At 44.0% G+C, this 22,124-nt stretch overlaps 1 protein-coding gene across 2 annotated transcripts in view; it reads right to left on the bottom strand.

Annotated features, from left to right (window-relative positions):
• Positions 1–22,124, bottom strand: part of SF3B3 (splicing factor 3b subunit 3) — a 50,872-nt gene that overhangs the window by 15,125 nt on the left and 13,623 nt on the right. For both annotated transcript variants that reach the window (XM_034425664.2, XM_034425665.3), the window contains 7 exons: positions 19,348–19,443; positions 18,050–18,122; positions 4,801–4,952; positions 3,646–3,801; positions 2,938–3,093; positions 2,298–2,441; positions 771–893 (listed from right to left, as the gene is read on the bottom strand). In XM_034425664.2, the coding sequence (XP_034281555.1) occupies positions 771–893; positions 2,298–2,441; positions 2,938–3,093; positions 3,646–3,801; positions 4,801–4,952; positions 18,050–18,122; positions 19,348–19,443 (900 nt within the window). The remainder of the gene's footprint in view (positions 1–770; positions 894–2,297; positions 2,442–2,937; positions 3,094–3,645; positions 3,802–4,800; positions 4,953–18,049; positions 18,123–19,347; positions 19,444–22,124) is intronic.

Genomic DNA, 22,124 nt, shown 5'->3' with positions numbered 1-22,124 from the left:
AGCATGGGCAGCCGTTTGGCCATTTAAAGACTTGTGGATTTCAACTCCCAGAACTTCCCACAGCCCCATCAGCTCCTTCCCTTTTCTGGGTTGGGGTAGCTTGCGCCCACCGGATCCGTTGGGGTTGGAAGTTCAATCGCACCCCACGAGGAAGCCTCCATCAGCTGAGCCAGCACGGGCCAGGAGCTGCCTCTCATTCTGACTCTGAGGAGTGCAATGCTCTGCCACAGCTTCGGAGCAAAACTCCGCCTTCCCTGCGGAGGATTGCAAGGCTTCGCTTTGCTCCAATCAGCAGGAAAATCCCCCCTATTTCCCTGCTGATCGTTCTATCCTTGGGGAGCTCTGCACAGACACACATCCCAAAAATGCTCCCTCCGAAGCCTTCAGTCTTGCAATCCTGCACAGAGCATTGCACTGGGAGGCCTCCGCAGAGAGATAAGAGAGGCAGCTCCCGGCCCTTGCTGGCTCAGCTGATTCGCGGGCTGCAATTAAGGTGCCAAGCTTCCCTTCCACTAGAGAAGAGAAGGGCTGCCTCCTGTGCTGCCATGCCCACCCCTTCACTTGGGCTTATTTTCGGGGGGCAGCGTATATTTACGCCCACCCCAAAAATCAGGCTTGACCTTATTTTCAGGACGTGTCATATTTTTGAGGAAACACGGTATGTCTCGCTATGCCTCTTTAAAAATCCCCATTAATATTCTCGTGTTAGTTTTCTCTTCTTCCCCCCGGCTTTGAGGCCGACCCCATGCGCTCCATGGCATTGCACTCACCGCTTCCTGGCCTTGCATCCGGACTCTGAACAGCTTCACAGGGCGAGACCCAAGGTACCTGGTCCTTGTGTCAGACAGATCACCGGTGACAGGATCAAGGACAGTTCGGAGGAGCACCCCATTCTAGATGGCAAACACAGAGAGCCCAAAGGAGAGAAGCATTTATCATTTCAAGCTCCTCTCTTGACTTGAGCACAGCACCGCTCCTAAAGTATACAAGCACTTCTAACTTTTCCAAGTTAAAAAATGAGGTGTTTTGAAATGCAGCCAACAGCAGAATCTTTTCAGTGAAGCAGTGGAACTCTTTTCCACCATAGAAGAAGGGGAGGGAGGGCAGAGAGCAGCAGTGTTATGGCCAGCCATTTCATTTGGAGAGTTCAAGGGGGTCTCTTCTTCTTTCCCAAGAGCAATAGCACTTAGACTTATATACCGCAAAGCATTGTAAAGCACTGTAAAAGCGGTTTACAGAGTCAGCCTCTTGCCCCCAACAATCTGGGTCCTCATTTGACCCACCTCGGAAGGATGGAAGCCTGAGTCAACCTGGAGCCTGGTAAGATCTGAACTGCCAAAATGCAGGCAGCTGGCAGCAAGCAGTAGCAGCCTGCAGTGCTGCACTCTAACCACTGTGTCAGTGGGGAAATCCTCGGCTGGTCACCACCAGTTGGCTGCCCGCGCATACACGGGGTGCGCACCAGATGCATGCCGCACGCTCATTGCCCTCCACACCAAACACACGCTTTTGGATTTCCTTTTCCTTTTTCACTTTTTAAAGCAATTTTAACTACTGGTTCCAGAGAACCAGCAGTAAAAAAAATACTTAAAAAGTTTTTTTAAAAAAGTTCCAAAGATCAGCTGAGCGACGCGCAATCATCGGAACTTTTTTTTTTTTTTTTTTACTACCGTTTCAGGCGAACCGGCCCAAACCGATAGCCTTTCACCCCTGCCCTGAGCCCCTGTGGCCCAATCCACACCAAGGACTCTCTTCTCTCTCTGTCGCTTCAATGTCTACCCAACCCAGCCAAATCTTCTGCTCATGTCTTGGAGGGAGACGGGCAAATTTTGCAAGACGCTGCCTGCATCTTAGTGATAGTTTCTCATCCTTTGAAAAAAAATCTCACCTGGGGAAGACCTTTATGGCGGCGGGGGGGGGGGGGGTGTCAAACTGGTGGCCAACGGGCTGGATGCGTCACGTGCAGGTCATGCCTACCCCACCTCCGCGAATGGGAAAAATGTCGCGAAACGTCACATGACGGGCAACATGACACCGCAAGTCCGACACCTGCGCTCTATGGCATTCAAGATATGAAGATGACTTTTCTTGGCATTTTTCCTATTTTGTTTAATCGTAAAAGTACTTGGCATAAAATAAAATCTGGCAATATGAAGGGATGAGAAACAAAGAAGAATGTACTGACAAGAGTTTTCTCTTCTGGACTGACTGCTGGCGGATGTGGAAAGGCTGAGGGCCACGACTGGAGCACAGAAGCCCAACCAAAGGGAAGAGCTCAATCCGTGGGGCTTTCTCACCTGTAAGCCAATGTTCAGGTACAAAAACCCAATGGAGCTCCGTTCTCCCAGCTCATCCTGCTTCTCAGCGCCACCCATTTCCACGATGCACAAGGATTCTGGCTGTGCAGGGAGAGCCTGCATGCTCAGAGGCTGCAGACAGTCCTGAGGAGAACAAAGGATGCACCATTACTCAGGAGCACGGCAGGAGAAGCTAACTGCTCATTCCAGGTGAGCCCTGCTGCATTAACAGGTGTTCAGAGCCATCTAGAGCACAAGAGGAGAGGTTTTCCACTCAAGTAATATTTTTAATTTTTTCATGGACTTCGTCCATGAAAGCATGAAGCAACGTTCTTTTACTAATGTTTCAGAATCCTTAAATGTGTCTTTCTTCCAGAATGCCCAGAAGCAGAAGCTGGGGAAAAAAATGGCATGCCAGGCATTTAGTGAAAGAGGGCTAAACTGAAAGAAATTTGGGGGGCGGGGGGTCAACAGCTCTTGCAGCATTTCCAAGATGCTTCTTGTTTTTAAGCACTCATCTTCAGCAGATGCCACACTCAGCATATTCTCATCCACAGAAAATGAAAAAGCATAGCATGCAGCACCAGTCTTAGAACAATAAGACAGCAATGTAGATAAATACTTCAAGCCAGCCACTTACTGAGGGATCAAGGGAAATGATCCGTACAGTGTTGTCTACGAGCCCAACTGCAAGGAAACGAGAGCGCTGCTCTCCAGGTGGAACGTTCGCCAAACTCATGCACACAACATCGGCTGACATCTCCTTCCTTTCTGTGTATTCATTCAGCTGCCCAGACTAGGAAGCAAAGAGACGAGAAGAGGCAAGTCAGCCAATGAAATGGAAAGGGGCTAAACTGACAAGGACTCTCACTGATGTTTTGGCTGCTTGGCATTACATCCATTTGCAGGGTCCCGCAGCCACTTTATTTTTGACAAAATTGGCCCATAGTGAACAATGGGTTTGCTTAATAACCATAGCATGACCATCACAAAAAATGGTTGTAAAATCAGATCAGTCGTGTGGGTGACCTGCTTTATGACTCTAGAAACGCCGACCATAGTAGCAGCCTCCATTATAGTCAAGGGTGACCCATATTTTCAAGCAGTCCATCTTAAGAAAGCGGGCAATTGTAAGAAAGGCCACCGCTGAGCTTCTGCGAAGGCTGCCAGCCGATGGCCATCTTGAGAAGTACATGGCATTTGGAAGAGGATAATTTCCGCTCGCAATGACTAACAACAAAACATCCCAGTCCTGACTGAGCCGAGAGGCTCAGAGCCCTAAACCTGCTGGTTTGGTTCTGATCTTCCTTTACAACCCAGCCCAAATCTACTTTCTATGCTCACATACTGGATCCATCTCGAAGTAAACCAGCTCTCCTCCAGTCAGTGCGATCACCACTTGTCTCTGATTCACGGCGCATTTGACAATGGTTTTTTTCCCAGGTGTTTTCCATTCATTAACTCGTTTATCTGCTCTTATGTGCCTGATACCATCAGGATAAACCTGCAGGGATATAACAAAAGAGGTGCTGAAAAGGCTGCATCAGTCATCAGTCATTGCTTGCCCACCACAAAGAAGGTTAGCAAAGAACGTGGCAATTCTCTTACAATTGGTGATCATTAAACTTTCCATTCCAAGTAATATAGGAAGGAGGACCAGCTCAGTAACCAGCAATTTGAGATAAGCCCATGAACACAAACCTGAATATTTACCCTTTTTTAAACAAGGATATAACAAAAAGACATTTTCAGAAGCATTTATGAGCAAGGAAAACTTCCCAATAAGGGGTAGTATTTTTCAGGACAGTATCAATTTGGCCATTCCAGGGACAGTTAGTTCCTTTTTTAGAAGTGAATTTTTTGGAAGAGAGAGCAGTTAAGGGCAGGTTCCCTGGGATGGTAGAGTTTTGTACATCCTAAGAAATCTGTATTACCCAAATTATAAACACAGCTAACAAGCAGAGTAACTCTGTGCTCTGGCAGATGCCTGAAATTCATTTACACTGATCATACCAGCACTATTCTACTTTCTTCCCTGGTTGCAAGCCAGCAGCTGTTAATCCAACCCTAAAACTCATCCACTTCGAAGTAATATACCCACCAAAACAGCCAGAACATCACACTGCTGTTTTTACCATCGTAAGATGGTAAGGCCTAGATATCAGCCTTGTCTGATGTGACAAGATGAGCTAAATTAATACAATCTAGCAAGACTGAATTTCCCATCCTTAAATTGAATTGTTTGCTCCATTCAGGGGGATCCTCCCTCTGGCTGTTAAGCCACTGGGGCTCCTGCCCCCTGTCTGTATGTTTCCTAGGCAGCCTCTCTTCTCCCTTTTCCTCAAGGTCCCCCATGGATTCCATCACTCTCCAGCAATGATGGAGAGAAGAAAAAAAAAAAAAAGAGGGCCCCAAAAATCACATAACTGCCCTCCCTCCCTCGTGGTGAATAGAATCACTTCATGGATAAAAGGGCAATGCAGCTGTTAAGATGTGGCCTTACCTGCACCAAGGCATCATCTCCCAGCAGTGAGCAGGACAAGGTGGGTGTGGTACCAAGGAACCCTGAGTCAGTCACTTCCTCCACAGTTTCTCCAATAGACAGGACTAGGGTGGCATTGACGAAAGATACAATGATGTAAGCATCAAATTCATCTGGTGAGAGAAGAGGAAGGAAAGATTGGAGGGATCTGTGATACAAAGATGGCCCATAGAAGCTCCTACAGCATCTCTGATGCTTTCCCAAAGGGGAAATGTTCAGCCACCAGGAAGTGACGGCTAATCTTCGGGAAACCAAATTTGACATCAGGTAAAAAATATCAGAAGCCTCAGGCGAGTCATTCATTTCTGATGTGACCCTAAAGAGTGAGAGCAGTTTCCTCTGAAGCCAGGAGATGCAAAAGTTCAGAGCTGAATTCTGAGAGCAGTCACATGATGTGGTGTGATCAATCTGCAAAACCTTATTAAGGTTTATTAAGAATCAGAGCTAGAAAGAGACACGGAAGCCATGGAGTTCAGGGATCCAAACGTCGGCCTCCGGCCTGCAGAGCTTTTGTTTGAGCACCACCACCAATGAAGGGTCCGTGGTTCTAGTCTCAATCTTCCCTGTTAAGAAGCTGCTTCTTAATAATCCACAGTCAGAGCAGGATGCTTCTCTGCAATTGATTCTCCATTGGAAACTACTTTGATGCCTTCATAAGCACTCAGATGCAGACCTAAGTGCTTGGGTGGCATAGGCAAGACTGTGAGAATGCACAAAAGACTAAAAAAACCCACAGCTCCTGTGCCTCATATGCATGAATAATGTAAATTAACTTCTAACTTATTAGAAGTTAGGTAGGCCTCAAAAAACTGGTATAACTGCTTAACGCATTGTAAGCCGCCCTGAGTCTCCGGAGAAGGGCGGCATATAAATCAAATTTAAAATAATAATAATAATAATAATGATGCACAAAGAAGAATTGGTTAGACATGGACTTCCGGGTTGCTGTTTGTCGCTGCCAGACGTTCCTTTGGGATCGTCAGCTTCCATCGCCTGTTAGAGCCGCCTTCACAACGGAATGGCGGCTCGAAAAAACTCCGTTTCCATGAGGAAACGGAGATAGAGCCGGCAGGGGTGGGTAGAACTCTCTGCGGAGTCCCAAAAGTTTTTTTTTTACTTTTGGGACGGAGCGGATGAGATGCCCCGTATCCCCAGCCGCCGCTCCGGGCTTTGGGAGACCTCTGCTGATGCAGAGCCAGGCGTCAAAAGCAAGCCTGCAAATTTAACAGACTACTCAAAGAAAATGTGAGCTGGAGCTGTAATATTGAACCGCAAGTATTTTACTGATTTTTTTAAAAAAAAAATTACTTAAGAGAGAAGAGGAAAAGAAAGAGGAAAAAAAAAAAGCCTTTTAAAATGGCGTTGGCTGGAGGAGAGGCTGAAAGGGAAAGTCCTTCCGTTTTCTATTACTACAATGTAGCGGAATAAATACCACTGGCTACATTTGTAGACAAAACTTCGCTCCTGTGTCTTTTTCTCTTTTTTTTCCCTTGGAGACCTGATATTGTTGTTGATTGGAAAGAAGTCCTTTTTTTTTTTTTTTCTTTCTTGCTTTTTTTTTAACAAAGCCTGCCTGGGCGGAAACATGGCACTGAGACTCATAAAGTCAGTTAAACAAGAAGGGGGGGATTCCCCCACCAACAACTTAAAGGAACAAGTCTTAATTCTTCAGTCTCAGAAACCTGATTTTAATATAGAATTTTTTATAGAGGAGATTGAAAGAAGGGAGGAGATTGTGAATCAGCAATTTGAAAAATTTAAGCAGGAAATTAAAGAATTGGTGAAATCTAAGTTTGATTTTTTGGAGAAAAAATTCTCAAAAGTGGTTAATGGTTTTACAGGATTTATGATACAGTTGGACACAAATACTAATGTACTAGAGTCTAAAATGGAAGAAATTCAAGATAAATTGGACAATAGAATTCAAAAAATTGAAAATGATTTGACAAACACTCAGGATAATAGCTTAGAAGAAAAACCTAAAATGGATGCTGATCAAAAGTATGGTAATGCAGAAAATCTGCAACAGAAGATTGAAAAAGAGATTTTAATGGTACAATATAATTTCACAGAATATGCGATAAGATTAAGAGGTTTGCAGGAAAATAATAGAGATGATTTAAGGAAAATATCTTCTGAATTTCTAGCTGGGATTCTAAAGGTTCAACCTGATGAAGTGTTTTGTAGGATCGACAGAGTTTATCGAATCAACTCCTGGATTGCTAAGCAAAGGCAATTGCCTAGAGATGTGGTGATTTATTTTACAGATAAGGAAATTAGGAATATCGTTCAAAATTCCTTCAATTCTAATTTGCAATTGTATGGAAAAAAGATTTGGATTTTCAAGGAACTCCCACCTAAGATATTGATGGAAAGGAAGAAATTTGGTTTTCTGGTGAATGAGTTAAAAAAGAGAAATATCTCCTACAGGTGGGACGCCCCAGTTGGTATTATATTTAGATACCAAGGAGAAAGATATCAGCTAAATACTGTTGAAAGAGCGGAAGAATTTTATCAAAATAGGTTGAAAATGAACTTAACATCTCCAGGTATAATACAGGATAAGCAGAAGGAGTCGGAAATAAAGGTAAAATATCGAATTACAGAGACTGTACCAGATGAATTGCCTTTGGATTTATTGGATACCCCAGCTGGACTATCTACAAATTTGAGAGAAGAGGCATCTAATCTTAATGTGATGACTTATCAAGGCAAGGATAAACATGGAAACCAATTAGGGGATATACAAGGGATAAAAAAGAAATATGAGATACAAAAGCAAAACCAACAAGACCAATCTACAAAGCAGAATAAAAACCGACCAGATGATACACATTTTGTAGAAAGGGAACCAGGATGGAAACCAAACCCACAAAAAGAAAAGAAAAAAAGAAATAGGTGGCATAAAAACAGAAATTTCTAAATTAGGCAACAGTGAAGCCAGTGATTTTAAAATATGAACGATTATGTGTAAACACAGAAGAGGCGACGTATTGGTTAATATCATCCTGAGGTTTGTGGCAGATCTCTGCATGGCCGTAATCTGGGGACGTGAAACGAGCCTTAAACTGATGGATTTGAATTATCCATTTTGGAATTTCTTTTTGTGTTGATAAACATATTATATTATCTTGAATCACAAGGCAAGAGAATTATGCTGGGGCATGCAGAAGATCGGGTTGTTACCCACTACGATGATGGGAATTAATAATCCTGATGAAACCCACAATTATTACTATATGGAATATAATTATAATGTCACTCGGGTGGTTGTTTTTACTTTTATACATATAAGAAGATATTTACTACTGATGGGGGCAGATATGATTGAAGATCCTGAATAAACTGTTGCACCAGTAAGCTATGTTACCCGATTATGGATGTTGGTTCTACCAATCCAGTGGAAAGACCTCAAAGAAGATACTATATGGATTATAAATTTAAAGTCATTGTCTTTTCTTTTTTTTTTATTTAGATATAATGGAAAATATAGACATATATTTTTAAGTAGTGTGGGCAGTGAATCAGATGTTAAGAAATGTTGTGTATGGCAATTTTGCATGATAGTGGGTGAATAAGCTAGTTAGTAGATTGATTAGTCTAAGAAAAGGGATTTTTAAGTGTTATATTTAGGGGAATGGAGGAAATGGATAGAGTGGAATAAATGTTAAACTAGATTTTATGGGGAAGGCCGCTTTGAAATGTTATAGTAATATATATAGAAGATTAAATGTTAAAGTAGGACTTATCATATAGTTTTAAAGTGGAGAAGTTATTCTATAATGTCATAGTATAATGTCTTTTTTTTTCCTTTCTTTTCTCTTTTTTGATATGTATGGATAAAGGGGGATGTTATAATATTAATAATATTTTTAGTAAGTAAAGGTCAATATCTAGAGGAGGGAGTAAGTAATCTGTTATGAATTAGGGTTTTTTTTGTTATGAAGAAGTCACAGGGGGGGATGGGTGGGGAGGGGGGGTTAGGGAGGGGGAGGGAGAGGGGAAAAAAAGGGGGGAAAAATTTGTATTTGAAAACTTTCAATAAAAAAAAAAAAAAGAATTGGTTAGACATATAAAAGAGAAAGGCCCAATGCGTATTAAGAGGGTTTATAATGTTTTGTTAGAAAGAGATTCGGAAAATGAATTGGTTAAAGATTGTATGATAAAGTGGGCGCAAAATTTTGCAGAACCAGTTATGTTGGAAACATGGGAAAAAATATGGGGCCAGAATGTCAAATTTACACAGTCGCAGAATTTGAGGGAAAATTTTTATAAAATGTTTTACAGGTGGCATTTAGATCCTAAGAAATTGTCATGCATGTATCCTAATGTTCAACCAAAATGTTGGAGATGTGATTGTTTGGATGCTACATATTATCATATATGGTGGACCTGCAAGAAAGTGAAGGCTTTTTGGATAAAAATTTGGTGGGTTATGCAAAATGTTTTGAAGAAAAAACTCCAATTCTCTCCACAATTGTTCTTATTGGGTATAGTTAAGGGTTTTACACTGGGTGAAACAAAGCTGATATTGTATATGGTGACAGCAGCTAGATTATTGATAGGTCAATATTGGAAAAATGATGCTACGCCCACTGTTGAAGAATGGATTTTGAAGATGGCCAGCTTTGCAGAGATGGCGAAGATTTCAGCATATCTAAAAGATCGGACTCAAGAGACTTATGTATGGGAGTGGAAGAAGTGGATAGATTATGTACAGAATAAATATCAAACTAGGAAACATCAGATAGCTTTTAGCTGAATGTATTATATAGGGATAGAATAACTGAATGCTATTTATTTAGAAGAAATGAATAGCACACAGGGGGTGGAATAGTTAGGGGTTATAGTATTATAAAATGTGATTTTGATTTGGATTTCATCTTGAGGAAGTCATGGGGGGAGGGGAGGGTTAGGGAGGGTTTGGGGAGGGGAAACCGGGGGGAAAATGTATTTGTAAAACTTTTTAAATAAAAAAAAAAAAAAAAAGAAGTTAGGTAGGCCTATCAATGTAACACCAAGGCTAATCCTGTGAAGCTAATCAGATCGGGTGCTCTAGTCCCAAACAAAGGTCAACATCCGAGACCAGATCAAGTCAGAAAGTGAATCATGCCTTGCAAAGCTGCAGTCCAGGTTGCCATCCCTTGGGTTGAAAAGTTCGTATAGGGTCCACGTGCACGGCTCCTGCCACAAGAAACCAAGGGCGGCACCTTCTTTAGACAACCCTAGCAGAGAAGCAGCGATTGCTTTTCCCAAAGGGTTAGTCGGGGCACAGAGAAAGTCCTTCCAAGGTCTGAAGAGTGAGGCAAGTGAAAGTCAACCGGCTGGTCAGCAGGGCCTCAAAAGGGCCATTGTGGAAGATCAACGTATCCAATGTATTCACAAACCATTTTCCACCCTGAGGCAAGAATGGAAAAGCTGTCCAAGTCAGGGATGACAGAGCAAGTCATGACCAAAAAAAAAAAAGAGAGAAAAAAAGTATTCTTGATAAGAGGACACGCATCTGTCAATCCAACCAGTGTCTCATTAGTATCTTTATTAGTTCTATATTAAGCTTCAACATCATCTTTGGGCCGGCAATCCGATCACACAAGTCTCCCATTCCCAATGAGCCTCTGACCCTGCAGTCAAAGAACAGAACCCAGACATGGGATTTCGTAGGGCAAAGAGAAGGCCGCCATCTCCTCACTGCAGTCAGGGGCTAAGGGATGGAAACACAGATCGGTGGTGGCAGGAATCTTCTACAGAGGTGCAATGTACCACAGTCATGTAACTCTGATTTTTTGCTGGTATCTGGGAAAAAACTCCCATTGCAAGAATAGATTGGCTTAACAACCATGTGATTTGCTTAATGACTGTGGTCACTTGCTTTACAACTGTCGTAAAAATTGTTGTAATATCAGGTCACGTGGAAATTCCAGGCACAACTGTGGTTGTTAAGTGAAGACTACCTGTATACAATTTTAATGCCACTCAGGTAATCCAGTGGCAACCAAAAAACATCCTGATAGCATAAAGCCTTTTCACTCCTCCTCCCTTCCCCCCACAGAGTAAACTGCTCAGAAAAGCTTCAGAATCATTGAGTGGGAAGGGACCTGGTAGGTGATCTTGAGTCTCAACATCTTTTTTATAGTGTGGCCACCAAAACTCTAGGTGTGGTCTTACTAAGGCTTTACGTGATCTTGATTGTATCCCTCTGTTAATGCAATTTGGGATTGCATTGGCTGTGTGGCTGTCACCACACAGTTAGCTCATATTTAATTGGTTGTCCACTAAGACTCCACGATCCCTCTCACAGTTACTGCTCTTAAGCTTGGTTTCCCCCCCCCTCTATATGTGTACTTTTGGTTTTTCTTGCCTAAGTGTAAGACTTTACTTTCTCTACATTGAATTTCATTTTGTTAGATAGGGACCAGTGTACAAGTCTGTCAAGATCCACCTGGATCTTGAGTCTATCATCTAGGGCAGGGGTGTCAAACGTGCGGCCCATAGGCCGAATGCATCACATGCTGGCCCCGTCCCTGCCCGGTTTAGTAAAGGGGAAAAAAGTCCCAATACGTCACATGATGCCACGAGTTTGACACCCCAGATCTAGGGTGTTGGCTATTCCTGCCAGTGTAGTATCATCCACAAATTTGATAAGTTCCCCTCCTATTCCCTCATCTAAGTTGTTTATGAAGATATTGAAGAGTACAAGGCCTAAGAAGGAACCTTGTAGTACTCCACTGCTTACTTCCCTCCCTGTGGATGTAGTACCATTAATCAGCCAGTTAAAAATCCATCTGATGGTGATGCTATCTATCCCACTTTTTTCTAGCTTACCAAGAACTACCAAGTTGTAGTCTACCTTGTCGAATGCCTTGTGGAATGCCTTGCTGGTCTACTAATTTAGTCACTATGTTGAAAAATGAAATAAGATTGGTTTGGCATGATCTGAAAACGATCTTCAGAAAAGCTATTAAGACTGTCAGAATTCTCAGTAAAATGCAGAAAATCCTATTAAACAAAATGTTAAGTGTTAGCATAAACTGCTGAAATTGCTTTGGACTCTTCCATTCGGAAGCGAAACAGCCGGCTGTGGGGTCCCTTCTCATTCTAAAAAACTAAAAAAAGCCATGGAACTTTTGAAAGGAGAAGTCCCACTCTCATGAATTGGCCCAACAGATTCCTTAGTAGAACTGGAAAATACATTTCAAATTTAGACGGTCAGGGTATTCCAAGACTTCCTGCAGAGATCAGCAGGGAAGCCACAGAAGTCCCACCAGTGCTAACCAGCAAGATCACTGCAATCCAGCAACCCTGAAGAGCCATGCTTTGCCCAGCGCCGCCCTCCCCCCACCCAATTACAGCATTCGGCTCCTCTGCCGTTATTTCCCCCCTTCCTGAGGGAAAGACTGAACAAGAAGGATCAGCTGGGCTTTCTGGTGCAGTGGGATGGACCAGCTCCAACCTCCTTGATTTGAGGATGTCTCTAGCTAGCCTGAAGTCATCTTCCCTGCCCCTCCTTCCTCCCCCCTCCCCCCACAAAAGAGAAACAGCTTTAATCTTTTTAAATCTCATTGAATAGCAGAGTTAAAAGGGACCTTGGAGGTCATTGCTAACATTTCACTTATCTTTTATGTTAAGATGATCTATATAGTGACTAATATGATAATTGTGTACCTATTCATCCTGGTCCATTCTGTAGTTCTTCCAATGCTAGAACTCAACAGGAAAAAAGCAGCTCCGTTTAATTTTAGGTTGTCAGCAAGAACTGTTAACAAAAACCAGCTTCCATGGACTCTGCTCAGTCAAGAATTAGAGTTCAGCATACGTCTTCTCACTTGCTGGTCATTTTGCCAAAGCTTGAAGAACTAACAGTTTCAAGAATCAGAATTCTAACATGCTGCAGGCCGATATGCTAGATTTTGCCCACTGAGTTGTTAGGGAAAGTGAGAACTGAGAGTTCACAGAGTTCAGCCCTAGTTCAAGTTCTAGGTATCACCTGAAGCTAAGAGTGCTCACATCCAGCATTCTGTCTTACTGATGTCAACAGGACTCACATCTACTTGACTGCAGATTGTCTAGTCTACTGGAGGCTCTTTCAACATATTCACTGGAAAATTTGAACAGTTTTTTAATCTGTTATTTTAGATGCTTACAAAGGTTTTGCAAGATGTCAAAGTAAATTTCACTGTGTACTATTCTGACTACTGCTGCATAAAAGCATTCAAAAGACAAGCCAGGTGAATACAACAGAAACAGAAAGGAATTAACTAAATGGCGATCACCAAGCAGCCCAAGCCCCGTGTCAGGAGCATGTGTGAGTAGACCGGTGGGAGGGCAAGGAGCATGAGACCCAACCTTCTCATTATATGCTTTGGCAGAAAGTACTGACATCTGAACTATGGCAGCCACTCAAGGCTGCCCTTTGGCTTCTCTTCACTGAAGCAAAGCAGGGGGCAATTCCAGAGGCAGGAACAGATTTGCAGAGATGCTCATCAACAGGTAGAGTGAGAGTGGGAAAATGTGCAGGTACCTGGTAGCACTAGTGCGGCCCAACCTGGCTTCACTAAAAGGGGGGAGTGGGAAGTCGCAATGAAAACAACAAAAGTGTTGCCTTTACTGTGAAGGATGCCATCAGGAAGAGCCTTCTTGTGGCGAAACGCTGCATACACAGGTGGGAAATCAAAGGATGCTCACAACATGGATAGTGATGACTTGGTAGTGAGGTCTTTGTAACTCAGGACGATGGCAGACATGGAAATAGTGGAGCTGGATCCAGCTAGCCTGCTTTCTCCAGATGTGTGGATTTCAACTTCTGGAATTCTCAGCAATAGGACTATCAGCTGAGGAACTCTAAAACTGGAAGCTGGGGGATGCCGTTGTACCTCCTAACTATTAGCTTAGAAGTTCTCTAACCACAGTACTTGTAAAAGCTCTAACTATCTTGTGCATGAATTCCAAAATTTGGGTGTGTTTAAGATTTGATAACCATCCTGAATACAGATATATTAAGATTCCCATGTTTTATGGAATATGGAAATGAACACATATTCTATCTGTTAAAATAGCTTAGGAGACCCTAAGTGTACCCAAATAGCACCAATATCCTGTAGCTGCAAGTACACACCTGTGGGAGGAGATCAGCACCTCCACTGCCAGCCACCTGTGGAAGAAAACAGAAGGCTTGGTATTGGTAGTATCATAACCACATACCAGCCAAAATTAGCATTTGTCCAGAGTTGTGTCACCACAAAAGAGAGAATAAAGAACTTCAGATACAAAAACTAGAGGCAAACAGGATTACCACAGCACAACCTTCCCAGCTCTGGGTCATTAGCACATGCCAGGAGGGAAAACCACCGAGAATTAGGCAGGCCATCTGGTGATACATTCCAGGAAAAGCCATTAGGAGAAACCCAATATTGACCCAGTAAAAAGCTCCATCTCAGCCAATGGGCTCCAGCATTTGGGAGCAACAAATCTGATTCCACACTTGGATGGAGCAATTTCCAACATCTTCCTGGGAAAACTTTATATGCGTACAGGTAGTCCTCACTCAACGACCACCATTGAACCTGGAATTTCCATTATAAGTCCCTGCAGTTGTTAAGCGGGTCACCACGTGACTTGACTCAATTTTACAACCATTTTTACAATGGTTATAAAGTGAGTCATGGTGGTCATTAAGTGCATCCATTCTTCCAAATCAGCAGATTGCCAGAAGCTGGCAAAAGAATGGCGCAAGTCACACAATCGCAGGATGCTGCACCTGGTAATGGATGTGAGCCTTTTGCCAAGTGCCCAAAGGGCAACCACATGACTGTGGCAGGGGGTGGGCGTAGGAAGCAATTGTGACTTCAGTGACAGGTTGAAAGTAACTTTGCGGGGGGGGGATCTGTTGTAACCTCAAATGGTCATTAAGGGAGGAGTACCTATAGTTCTTAGTCAGTTGGATCACTGGACCATGCTACAAATCCCAAGAGCAAAAAGGAATCTCCGGGAGAAATGCAGAGAACCACATGATATGTCTTCATGTGGTTCCACGCAACCAGTGTCTAAGTTAGAGCAGAGAGAAGCGACTTTATGCCAAAAAAATCTCCAAACTAGTCCAGTTGCCATCTCGGCATCTCGGTTCGCTGGCTCTGAATTACTATAGAGGGAAGCCAGTCAGAATCCATGGACTAAGCCTGTGTCACTTTCATTACACGAGGGCGGGTGGGGGTGGGGGTGGATGGAGCTTGCAGGGGTGCTCAGTCTCAGCCCCTCTGATTCTGGCCATTCTAGCTTCAGCTGCTGCAAAACTCCTTGGCAAACCTGAGTCGGTAACTGGGCTGAGGCCGCACAAGAGGGATCTCCTTCCAGATTCATTTAACCAGCTCCGTCAAGCAGAGATTGATCAGGGATAAGATGGAACTGCCCACCGAGCTGTGGAAAAATCCTTCAGAGCTGCCAAGAATTCCAAGGTGAGTAGCCATACACATCTTTCCAACACACAGAGAAACCAAAGGGATCCCTCAGATGCCCAGGTAGAGTGCCTTAACAGATCTGTGGTTGAAGAGATTTGGAGTGACAGTGAGTTACTTTTTGGTCAGAAAGTGATCTGTCTGTTGGAAATGACAGCTGTCAGTGCCTTCCATATTCAGATAATATCTCCTTTGCTTAAAATAAAGACCAGTTCAAGAGTGGGCTCACATACATGTTTTAACAGTCATAACTACATATACAAGATCAGGTTCACAACGGAGTCACAAACCAACCAAAACTCCTCTTGTTCAGTATGGAAGCTGCTGTCACCTCAGACTCCTCCACCCCACCCCCACAAGACGAAGTTAAGTACTGAAGAAGGGGCACTGCCAGGTACCTGGGCAGCTAACAAATCAGCAGAGATGAAGCTTGTCTCTGCGGATCCATTTCACATGCAGGCAACTGGCAATCTCTGGAACCGGCTTCAGGCCGCCTAAACAGGGCCACCAAGGCCGTAACATCAGGCGTGCAGCAGGACCTGAATCCCAGGAGGACAGAGTTCCGAAAGAACGTAACTGCCCAACTGTGTAATACTGTGGACCAGGGCAGGACCTCTGCATCTGTCTGAAAAACCCTGGTGGGGGTGGGGCGGGGGAGACACCTACACGTATTAGTCCGTAAGACTAATGAGACTTCATTAGGCTATCAGCATGTGAGTGACTTTGAAACGAGTCCAGTTCATCCCATTAAACCCACATATCCTGCTGGAACTGACTGCATGCTCTAAATCCACTGAGTCCCAGCCATCCCACCCAACTTCATCTTCTCATTTCAATATAACCGTAGCCCACAGCTACACAGCTCCCCACCCCAGCAATCAGGGTTGAGGTACCTTCACCTAGTCTGTTCTTGCACTTCAGCAGGGAAGCCTTCCTGCCTGCCTGCTTTACAAGCCAACTGCTGCTCACAGCCACATTCCACTCTCTCCTCCTGGCTCTCCATGCCAGCTGCTGTTCTTGCCCTGATGCTCTCCCAGCAGCTAACCACACCCAACTGCTTCCATCAGCTTTCCTTGGCTACCACAACTAACAACCTAAATTGGCTCTTCCTTGTTCTGCAGCTACTTGGTCTCAAATAGTGGGCACCAGCTATATGGCACTCCCCCAACGGATCTAGAAGATACATGCAATGGCACTCACCACCCACAACGTCTAACATTTCCTGAAAGCAGCGAAAACAAAGTAAGAGTAGCAGCCCAGTGCCAACCTCTTGCTGGGGCTTGGCCAGTATGAGTTATAGCTTTTTCCCTGGTCCTTGTTGATGGCCACCTATCCACACTCAATTCAGCTTGTCACCATCCAGCAATCCTCAAACCTCTCGAAACTTTTCTACACACCTAGTTCTATTACTTATGCAGCCTCATTACATGTGACACTGCAAAAACATCCAGGCATACACAACATAAAACAACTTTCCATCCTCCGAATCATCCTGACACCATCTTAAATGACCTACTTGAAACATAAAATATCTCTGAACTAGCTGAACTTCATAGCAAGTTCCTCTCAAGGAAGCCCAGCAAAGAGAATTCCACAGGCAGCAGAGCAAAAGGATCGGCAGCCATTCCACCAGCCTGGTCCAAACTTGCATCCTGCTTTATGGCCAGCTCTTTAAACTAGAAACAGACCTGTAGAAGTGAGGGTACTGTTCAGGAGAGACACGTGTTCCCCATCAACAGTCCCACGGCAGCACCCCACAGTATAGCTTAAGGTTCCAAATGCGCTCATACACAGCCCCACGTAAACATGCCACAGAAACCCAAACAGGATACAATTGAGGCCTGCGTTGTCCTGGTCAACTCTGGCATCTGCACTTGGTGTACTAACACTAGCTAGGAAGACCAAGTCTGGCCATTCCCCAACTCTGGTGGACGTTCAGATTCTAGGAAGTCATCAAACTAAAATTTTAGGAGGGGTGTAACCCATCCACTGTAATTTAACCTCCTATTGTCTGATATAACTTGCAACCAACCAGGAGTCCCTCAGTCTTGTTTGAATTGATTTTCAGTTTTGATTGACTTAACACCACAGGCTAATGTCCAATTAAACAGACACCTTGGACTGCAACGGAAAAGGAGGGCAGAACTGGGCTTTATCAAGATCCTGGTTTTCCAGCCTCCTCACGCTAGGCAATCTACCCCAGCAGCTTCATTTAAATAGCAAGCTCTGAGGTATATTATGGTCACAACTAGAGGCATTCAAAATGCTTTGAGATAAAAAGTTTTGCACACAACTAGTCACAGGCGGCAACAAAAAAATTTCTGGAGCTGCCCCTGTAACAGACGATCCAGTCTGGCCAAGCTGCTTTCTTTCTTGGCACTGACCCCCAAGATGAATGGGTGAATGAAGTGATAAATAAATAGAGCCGTGTGAATTGGTTCCAAGTTAAGTGCCAGGGACAGCAGGGCAGGACGGAAGTGGCTGAGGAGGGAGGGAAAAGGACTAAGAGGGTCCCATGGTCCAGAAAATGCTATCAGGGGGGCTTCAGGGGCCACATTAGACCTACCAATCTTGTAATAGTCATGGATTACTCAAAAGCTGCAAGCTGTGGTGCCACGTACAGAGCGTTGGGGAGAGAGTTGCATCTCGCATTAGGACACTACACTACCCCATAGTGAGTTGTGGGCAGACCAGCTGTGCCCAGATGCCTCAACCTGAGCCATGCTCCTTCCCAGTTCTCTCCACACAAGAACTCTTCCTACCTTCAATGTGTCTCCTCACTGTCCACACGGCATTAGGATTACCGGGCAACTCCGAGACTGCCATTTCAGACACCTAGCAAGATACAGAACAGTAACTTAGACGCAGAAGATTTGTGAAAATGAAATAGCCTTAGTGTTCTGCCCCAGCTACGAACCCCAAAGAATGCAGCACACACAAAGTCCATACAAACTTTAGTTTACTTAATTTAGTTTAATTAAGGACTACTAATGAGCTTTCTTAGTAGTTGTTCAAACACAAGTACAGTTTAAATCAGTCTTTTCTGAACAAGGGCTGTTAATTTAACTTCATTAACTGAAGCTGACAAGAATCCAAAGAATAATAACTCAATTCTGAGGCACAGTATTTCAGATAACCGTAATCTTACTGTGGTTGGCAGAATGCCCAGAAGCAATTTGCAGGAAAGCTGACAAGAGAGAAACAAGAGCTGAATCAAATGTTTCTGGAATCAAGACGCAAAGGAATATGAATGAAGCTGTTTCCTGCAAATTGCATCAGTCATCACCCTTCCTTAAATAGGCTAGGGGAGTGGCCAATTAGCCCCAAGCCTTACTCTCGATGAGCCACTCCTGCCTTTTAACAGCTCTGCACGCTCATGCATCGAGAAGAGGGTCCTCCTCTTCTTCCTCTTCACTTATGGGAGCTTCTGGAGGTTCTGAAGGCCCTGGCTGAATCCCCGCTTCTGGCACCACATCTTCTCCAGCCTCCTCATTGTCTGACTCGAGCGCCAGCTGCACAGGCTGCTGGCGCAGCACCACACCAGCTTCCTCACTGTCGGAATCAGCTACTTACTGCACAGGCCACTGATGGGCCACAACACTTAAGAGGCTAAAATAGCAAACATTTTATCATGTTTATCAGAGTGATGCAAGCCTTCCTTCCTTTCTATACAGCTAAATCCCAGACACAAGAAAAACTTTGGGAAAAAAAAAAAGGAAAAAAATAGGTGGGTTTTTTGGAGGTGGGGGGGGAGAGGCATTTTTATCCAACTCCTTAACAAGAGAAAGGAGGGCTGGCCTGTTTTACTCCTTTACAGGAAGGAATAGTGACTCAAGGCCTTTAGGTGCTTTGATCTGACCGGCAGCTGTTCTCCAAGACCCCAAGCAGTGACAGCCATCCCAACCCTCCCACCAACCCCCTCCCCTCCCCCAGGACATGCCAGGACCTGCTGTTATGCAGCCTAGCGCATAACAAAAACAAAGTGAAGTAAAGAATCCATTTTCAACTTTGAGCTCAGTCTGTCAGATGGGGCTCCACACTCATTCAGGAGGCTTCTTACCTCAAGGCCATGTCTTAGGACCCTCAGAGAAGAACGAGGCCCCCTTCCGCATGCCACATACAGCTGAGGGGTATCTTCGTTTGCAAGATCAGCAATCTGCACGGAAATCCAAAAAACAGTAATAAGAAACCAAAACACCCATCCAAGGTCTGCTTCTGCTTCTCCCCTAAAGCAGGAAGACAAAGGCTATCACCCTCTGATGTGACGGGAAAGTAGACATGACTTAAACCTGGAGAATTTAGCAGTATAAAGAGCAACACAGAGCAGGATCTAACTAAAATATCACTATCCCCAGGCCATTTGTCTGGCAGGCAAGCCTAAGCATCCTAACTTTAAACATATCGCAGCATCTGGCTTCTTTCTGTCAGGAAGTGCTTGTTATACTTTGCTCACTCACCTGAATGAAGGCCAAAGGAAGTTTCCTGTCACTCATGGCCACAGGTATAAAGATGATTTTCTCTCAATTCCCATATCCCAACCACTTTTGATGCCCATATACTCCTGGTCCGCTCCAGAAACCTCTCATTTCCAAGGTGTACCTCTAGGCAGCAGAGGAGCCCCGCTTACCGCCTCAGTCGTGGGGGCCACACATGGAGCATCTTCCCCAAGGACACTGGCCTGGCACACACCCCCTGATGCTCCTGGTCCTGGCAAAGTGATCCCTCTTCTCCCAGGCACTTCTCTCCTTCAGAGCCCCCTCTGCAGTAGCAGTTGGTTGCACAGTCAGATGTTCAGATTATATTTAACATTTTTGTCCATCTATCAAGTCCTTCCCAAGAACCTGGGATAGGTAGTTGTGGTTTAAACAACTACCTATCAAACTAATGATACAGGATATAAGCTGTTCCAAGTAAAGCTGCCTTTTAGTATTGACTAGTGACAATTCCATTCATCTTGATGGTGCTCCAGTGGCGTTCCAGGTATTTTGGGGTTGCACCAAAGGTGTCTATCCCAAGAGGGACAACCCCAAAACACCTGGAACGCCACTGGAGCACCACTTTCTTTTGCCACAGACGTCCTGCTTCTGTTTGCAGGTCTTTATATTTTGTAATTTTTCCCCCTCCGGTATTCTTTCTCTTCTCTTCTGCTATGCTACCACATTCACTATCCAGACTTTTTGTCTTTCCTATTGACAATTGTTAAGTCTGGAGTGTTGCTGTATGGCAAAGGCTTGCCTGTTTGAATTTTCATGTCTCAGAGCACTTTAACTTCATTTTCTACAACTTTGTCTATTTTGTGGTCCCACCAGTTCTTGCTTGCAGGCAAATGGGATTTCATGCCGATTTTCCAATGCACCATTCTTGCTTTTTTATCATGTCACTGTTTGTAGGCAGTCTGCACCATCTTCTTGCAGCAGCTAACCAGGTGGTCTGATGTTTCTTTAGCTGCTTTGCAGAGACAGCCTTTGCAGTCAGTTGCTATCTGCTCAATGCTGGCTCTGTGTGCCCTTGTTCCTAAGGCTTGGCCTTGTGCAGCTAGAAGCTGCCCCTCTGCCTTTTTTCAGCTTCCCTGCTCTTAGTCATGGCCAGCTCTCAACTAATGGTCTGCTGCTCTGTCTGTGTGTGTGCGCGTGCGTGCGTGTGTGTGCATGTGTATGCTGGCCATGTAATATTTTGCCTTGCCATGTCTCTTTTCTACTCTTCATCTCTTTCTTGTAGGCTAACTTGGTATTCGATAAGCCTTTATTGTATTCTAGCACCAGTGTATCTTGTTATCCTATTATTATTGTTGTTGTTATTGTTGTTATTGTTATTATGTGTATGCCACCCAAGTCCAGGTAACTCTGGGCATTTAAAAATTATTTAAAACATAAAAAACAAGGCATTAAAACAGCACAAAAGCAAAAAGAAAGGTAGATTTGACAGAAGTAAACAAACTAGGTTAAATCATGCTGGGTGAAAACACCTTCAAGTCCCTTCAAAATACCAGCAGGAGGGGGGCCATTCAGGTCTCAGAGAGACCCTCACTTCAGAGGGCAGGTAAGGCCCACGGCTGAGGTATGGGCAGATGGCCCTGTTTAATCAAAGGAATCCTACAAGACTGAGCTGCCCAGGCAGTCCCTCAGGCCCTGTGCCATGCAGGGTTCCACAGAGAGTGACCGGCATGGCGAATTGGCAGAAGCCCATCAACAACTGGTGCAGCTCACAAAGAAGTTAGTCATGAGGAATGCTCATTACTGCCCACAACTTGGGAAACTTCTCAGTGACACACCTCCCCTCTGGAATCACACACACACAGACACACACTCCAAATGGCTCCCATCCTAATAACCTCCAGGAACTATTGAGGACCTGGCTCTTCTCCCAGATCTTGGGGCAGGATGATGGTTCAGTCCTATTTGGAAGAGGTTTTTTTATTGAGATGTATCTCTTTGGGATGCTTATGAATTCTTTTTCTATTGCCTGTTATTGCACTGTTTGGAGATTTTTTTCACCATTTTTAAAAATTAAAAATTATGGTTATTGTCTTGCTGAGCTTTCTTGTATTTGGTCTTGGATAGTAAATATATTTTGATTGATGTATTGTTTCTGCAGTATGTAATATTTTGTGTAATGTGTAAGAATTCATGGAAAATAGTTTTATTTGCCAAATAAAATGGCTAGTTATTACAAGAATACACTGGGAATAAACTGAAAGGAATTGTTCCTTAACAATCATACTGGTACAATTTCTCTGAAAGTAGTGATCCCTTTTTAAAGAAGAAAATGTATCTTACAGTTTTAATGGTGAAGTTTAAAAATACTACTAAAGGGGAGGAGTTGAGTATTGGCATGATG

Source organism: Pantherophis guttatus, chromosome 11 (assembly GCF_059756535.1).
Source record: "Pantherophis guttatus breed Tessera chromosome 11, ASM5975653v1, whole genome shotgun sequence".
Taxonomy (NCBI): Eukaryota; Metazoa; Chordata; class Lepidosauria; order Squamata; family Colubridae; genus Pantherophis; species Pantherophis guttatus.
The sequence above is the reverse complement of the archived record's forward strand: the minus strand, read 5'-3'. Positions and strand labels throughout refer to the sequence as shown.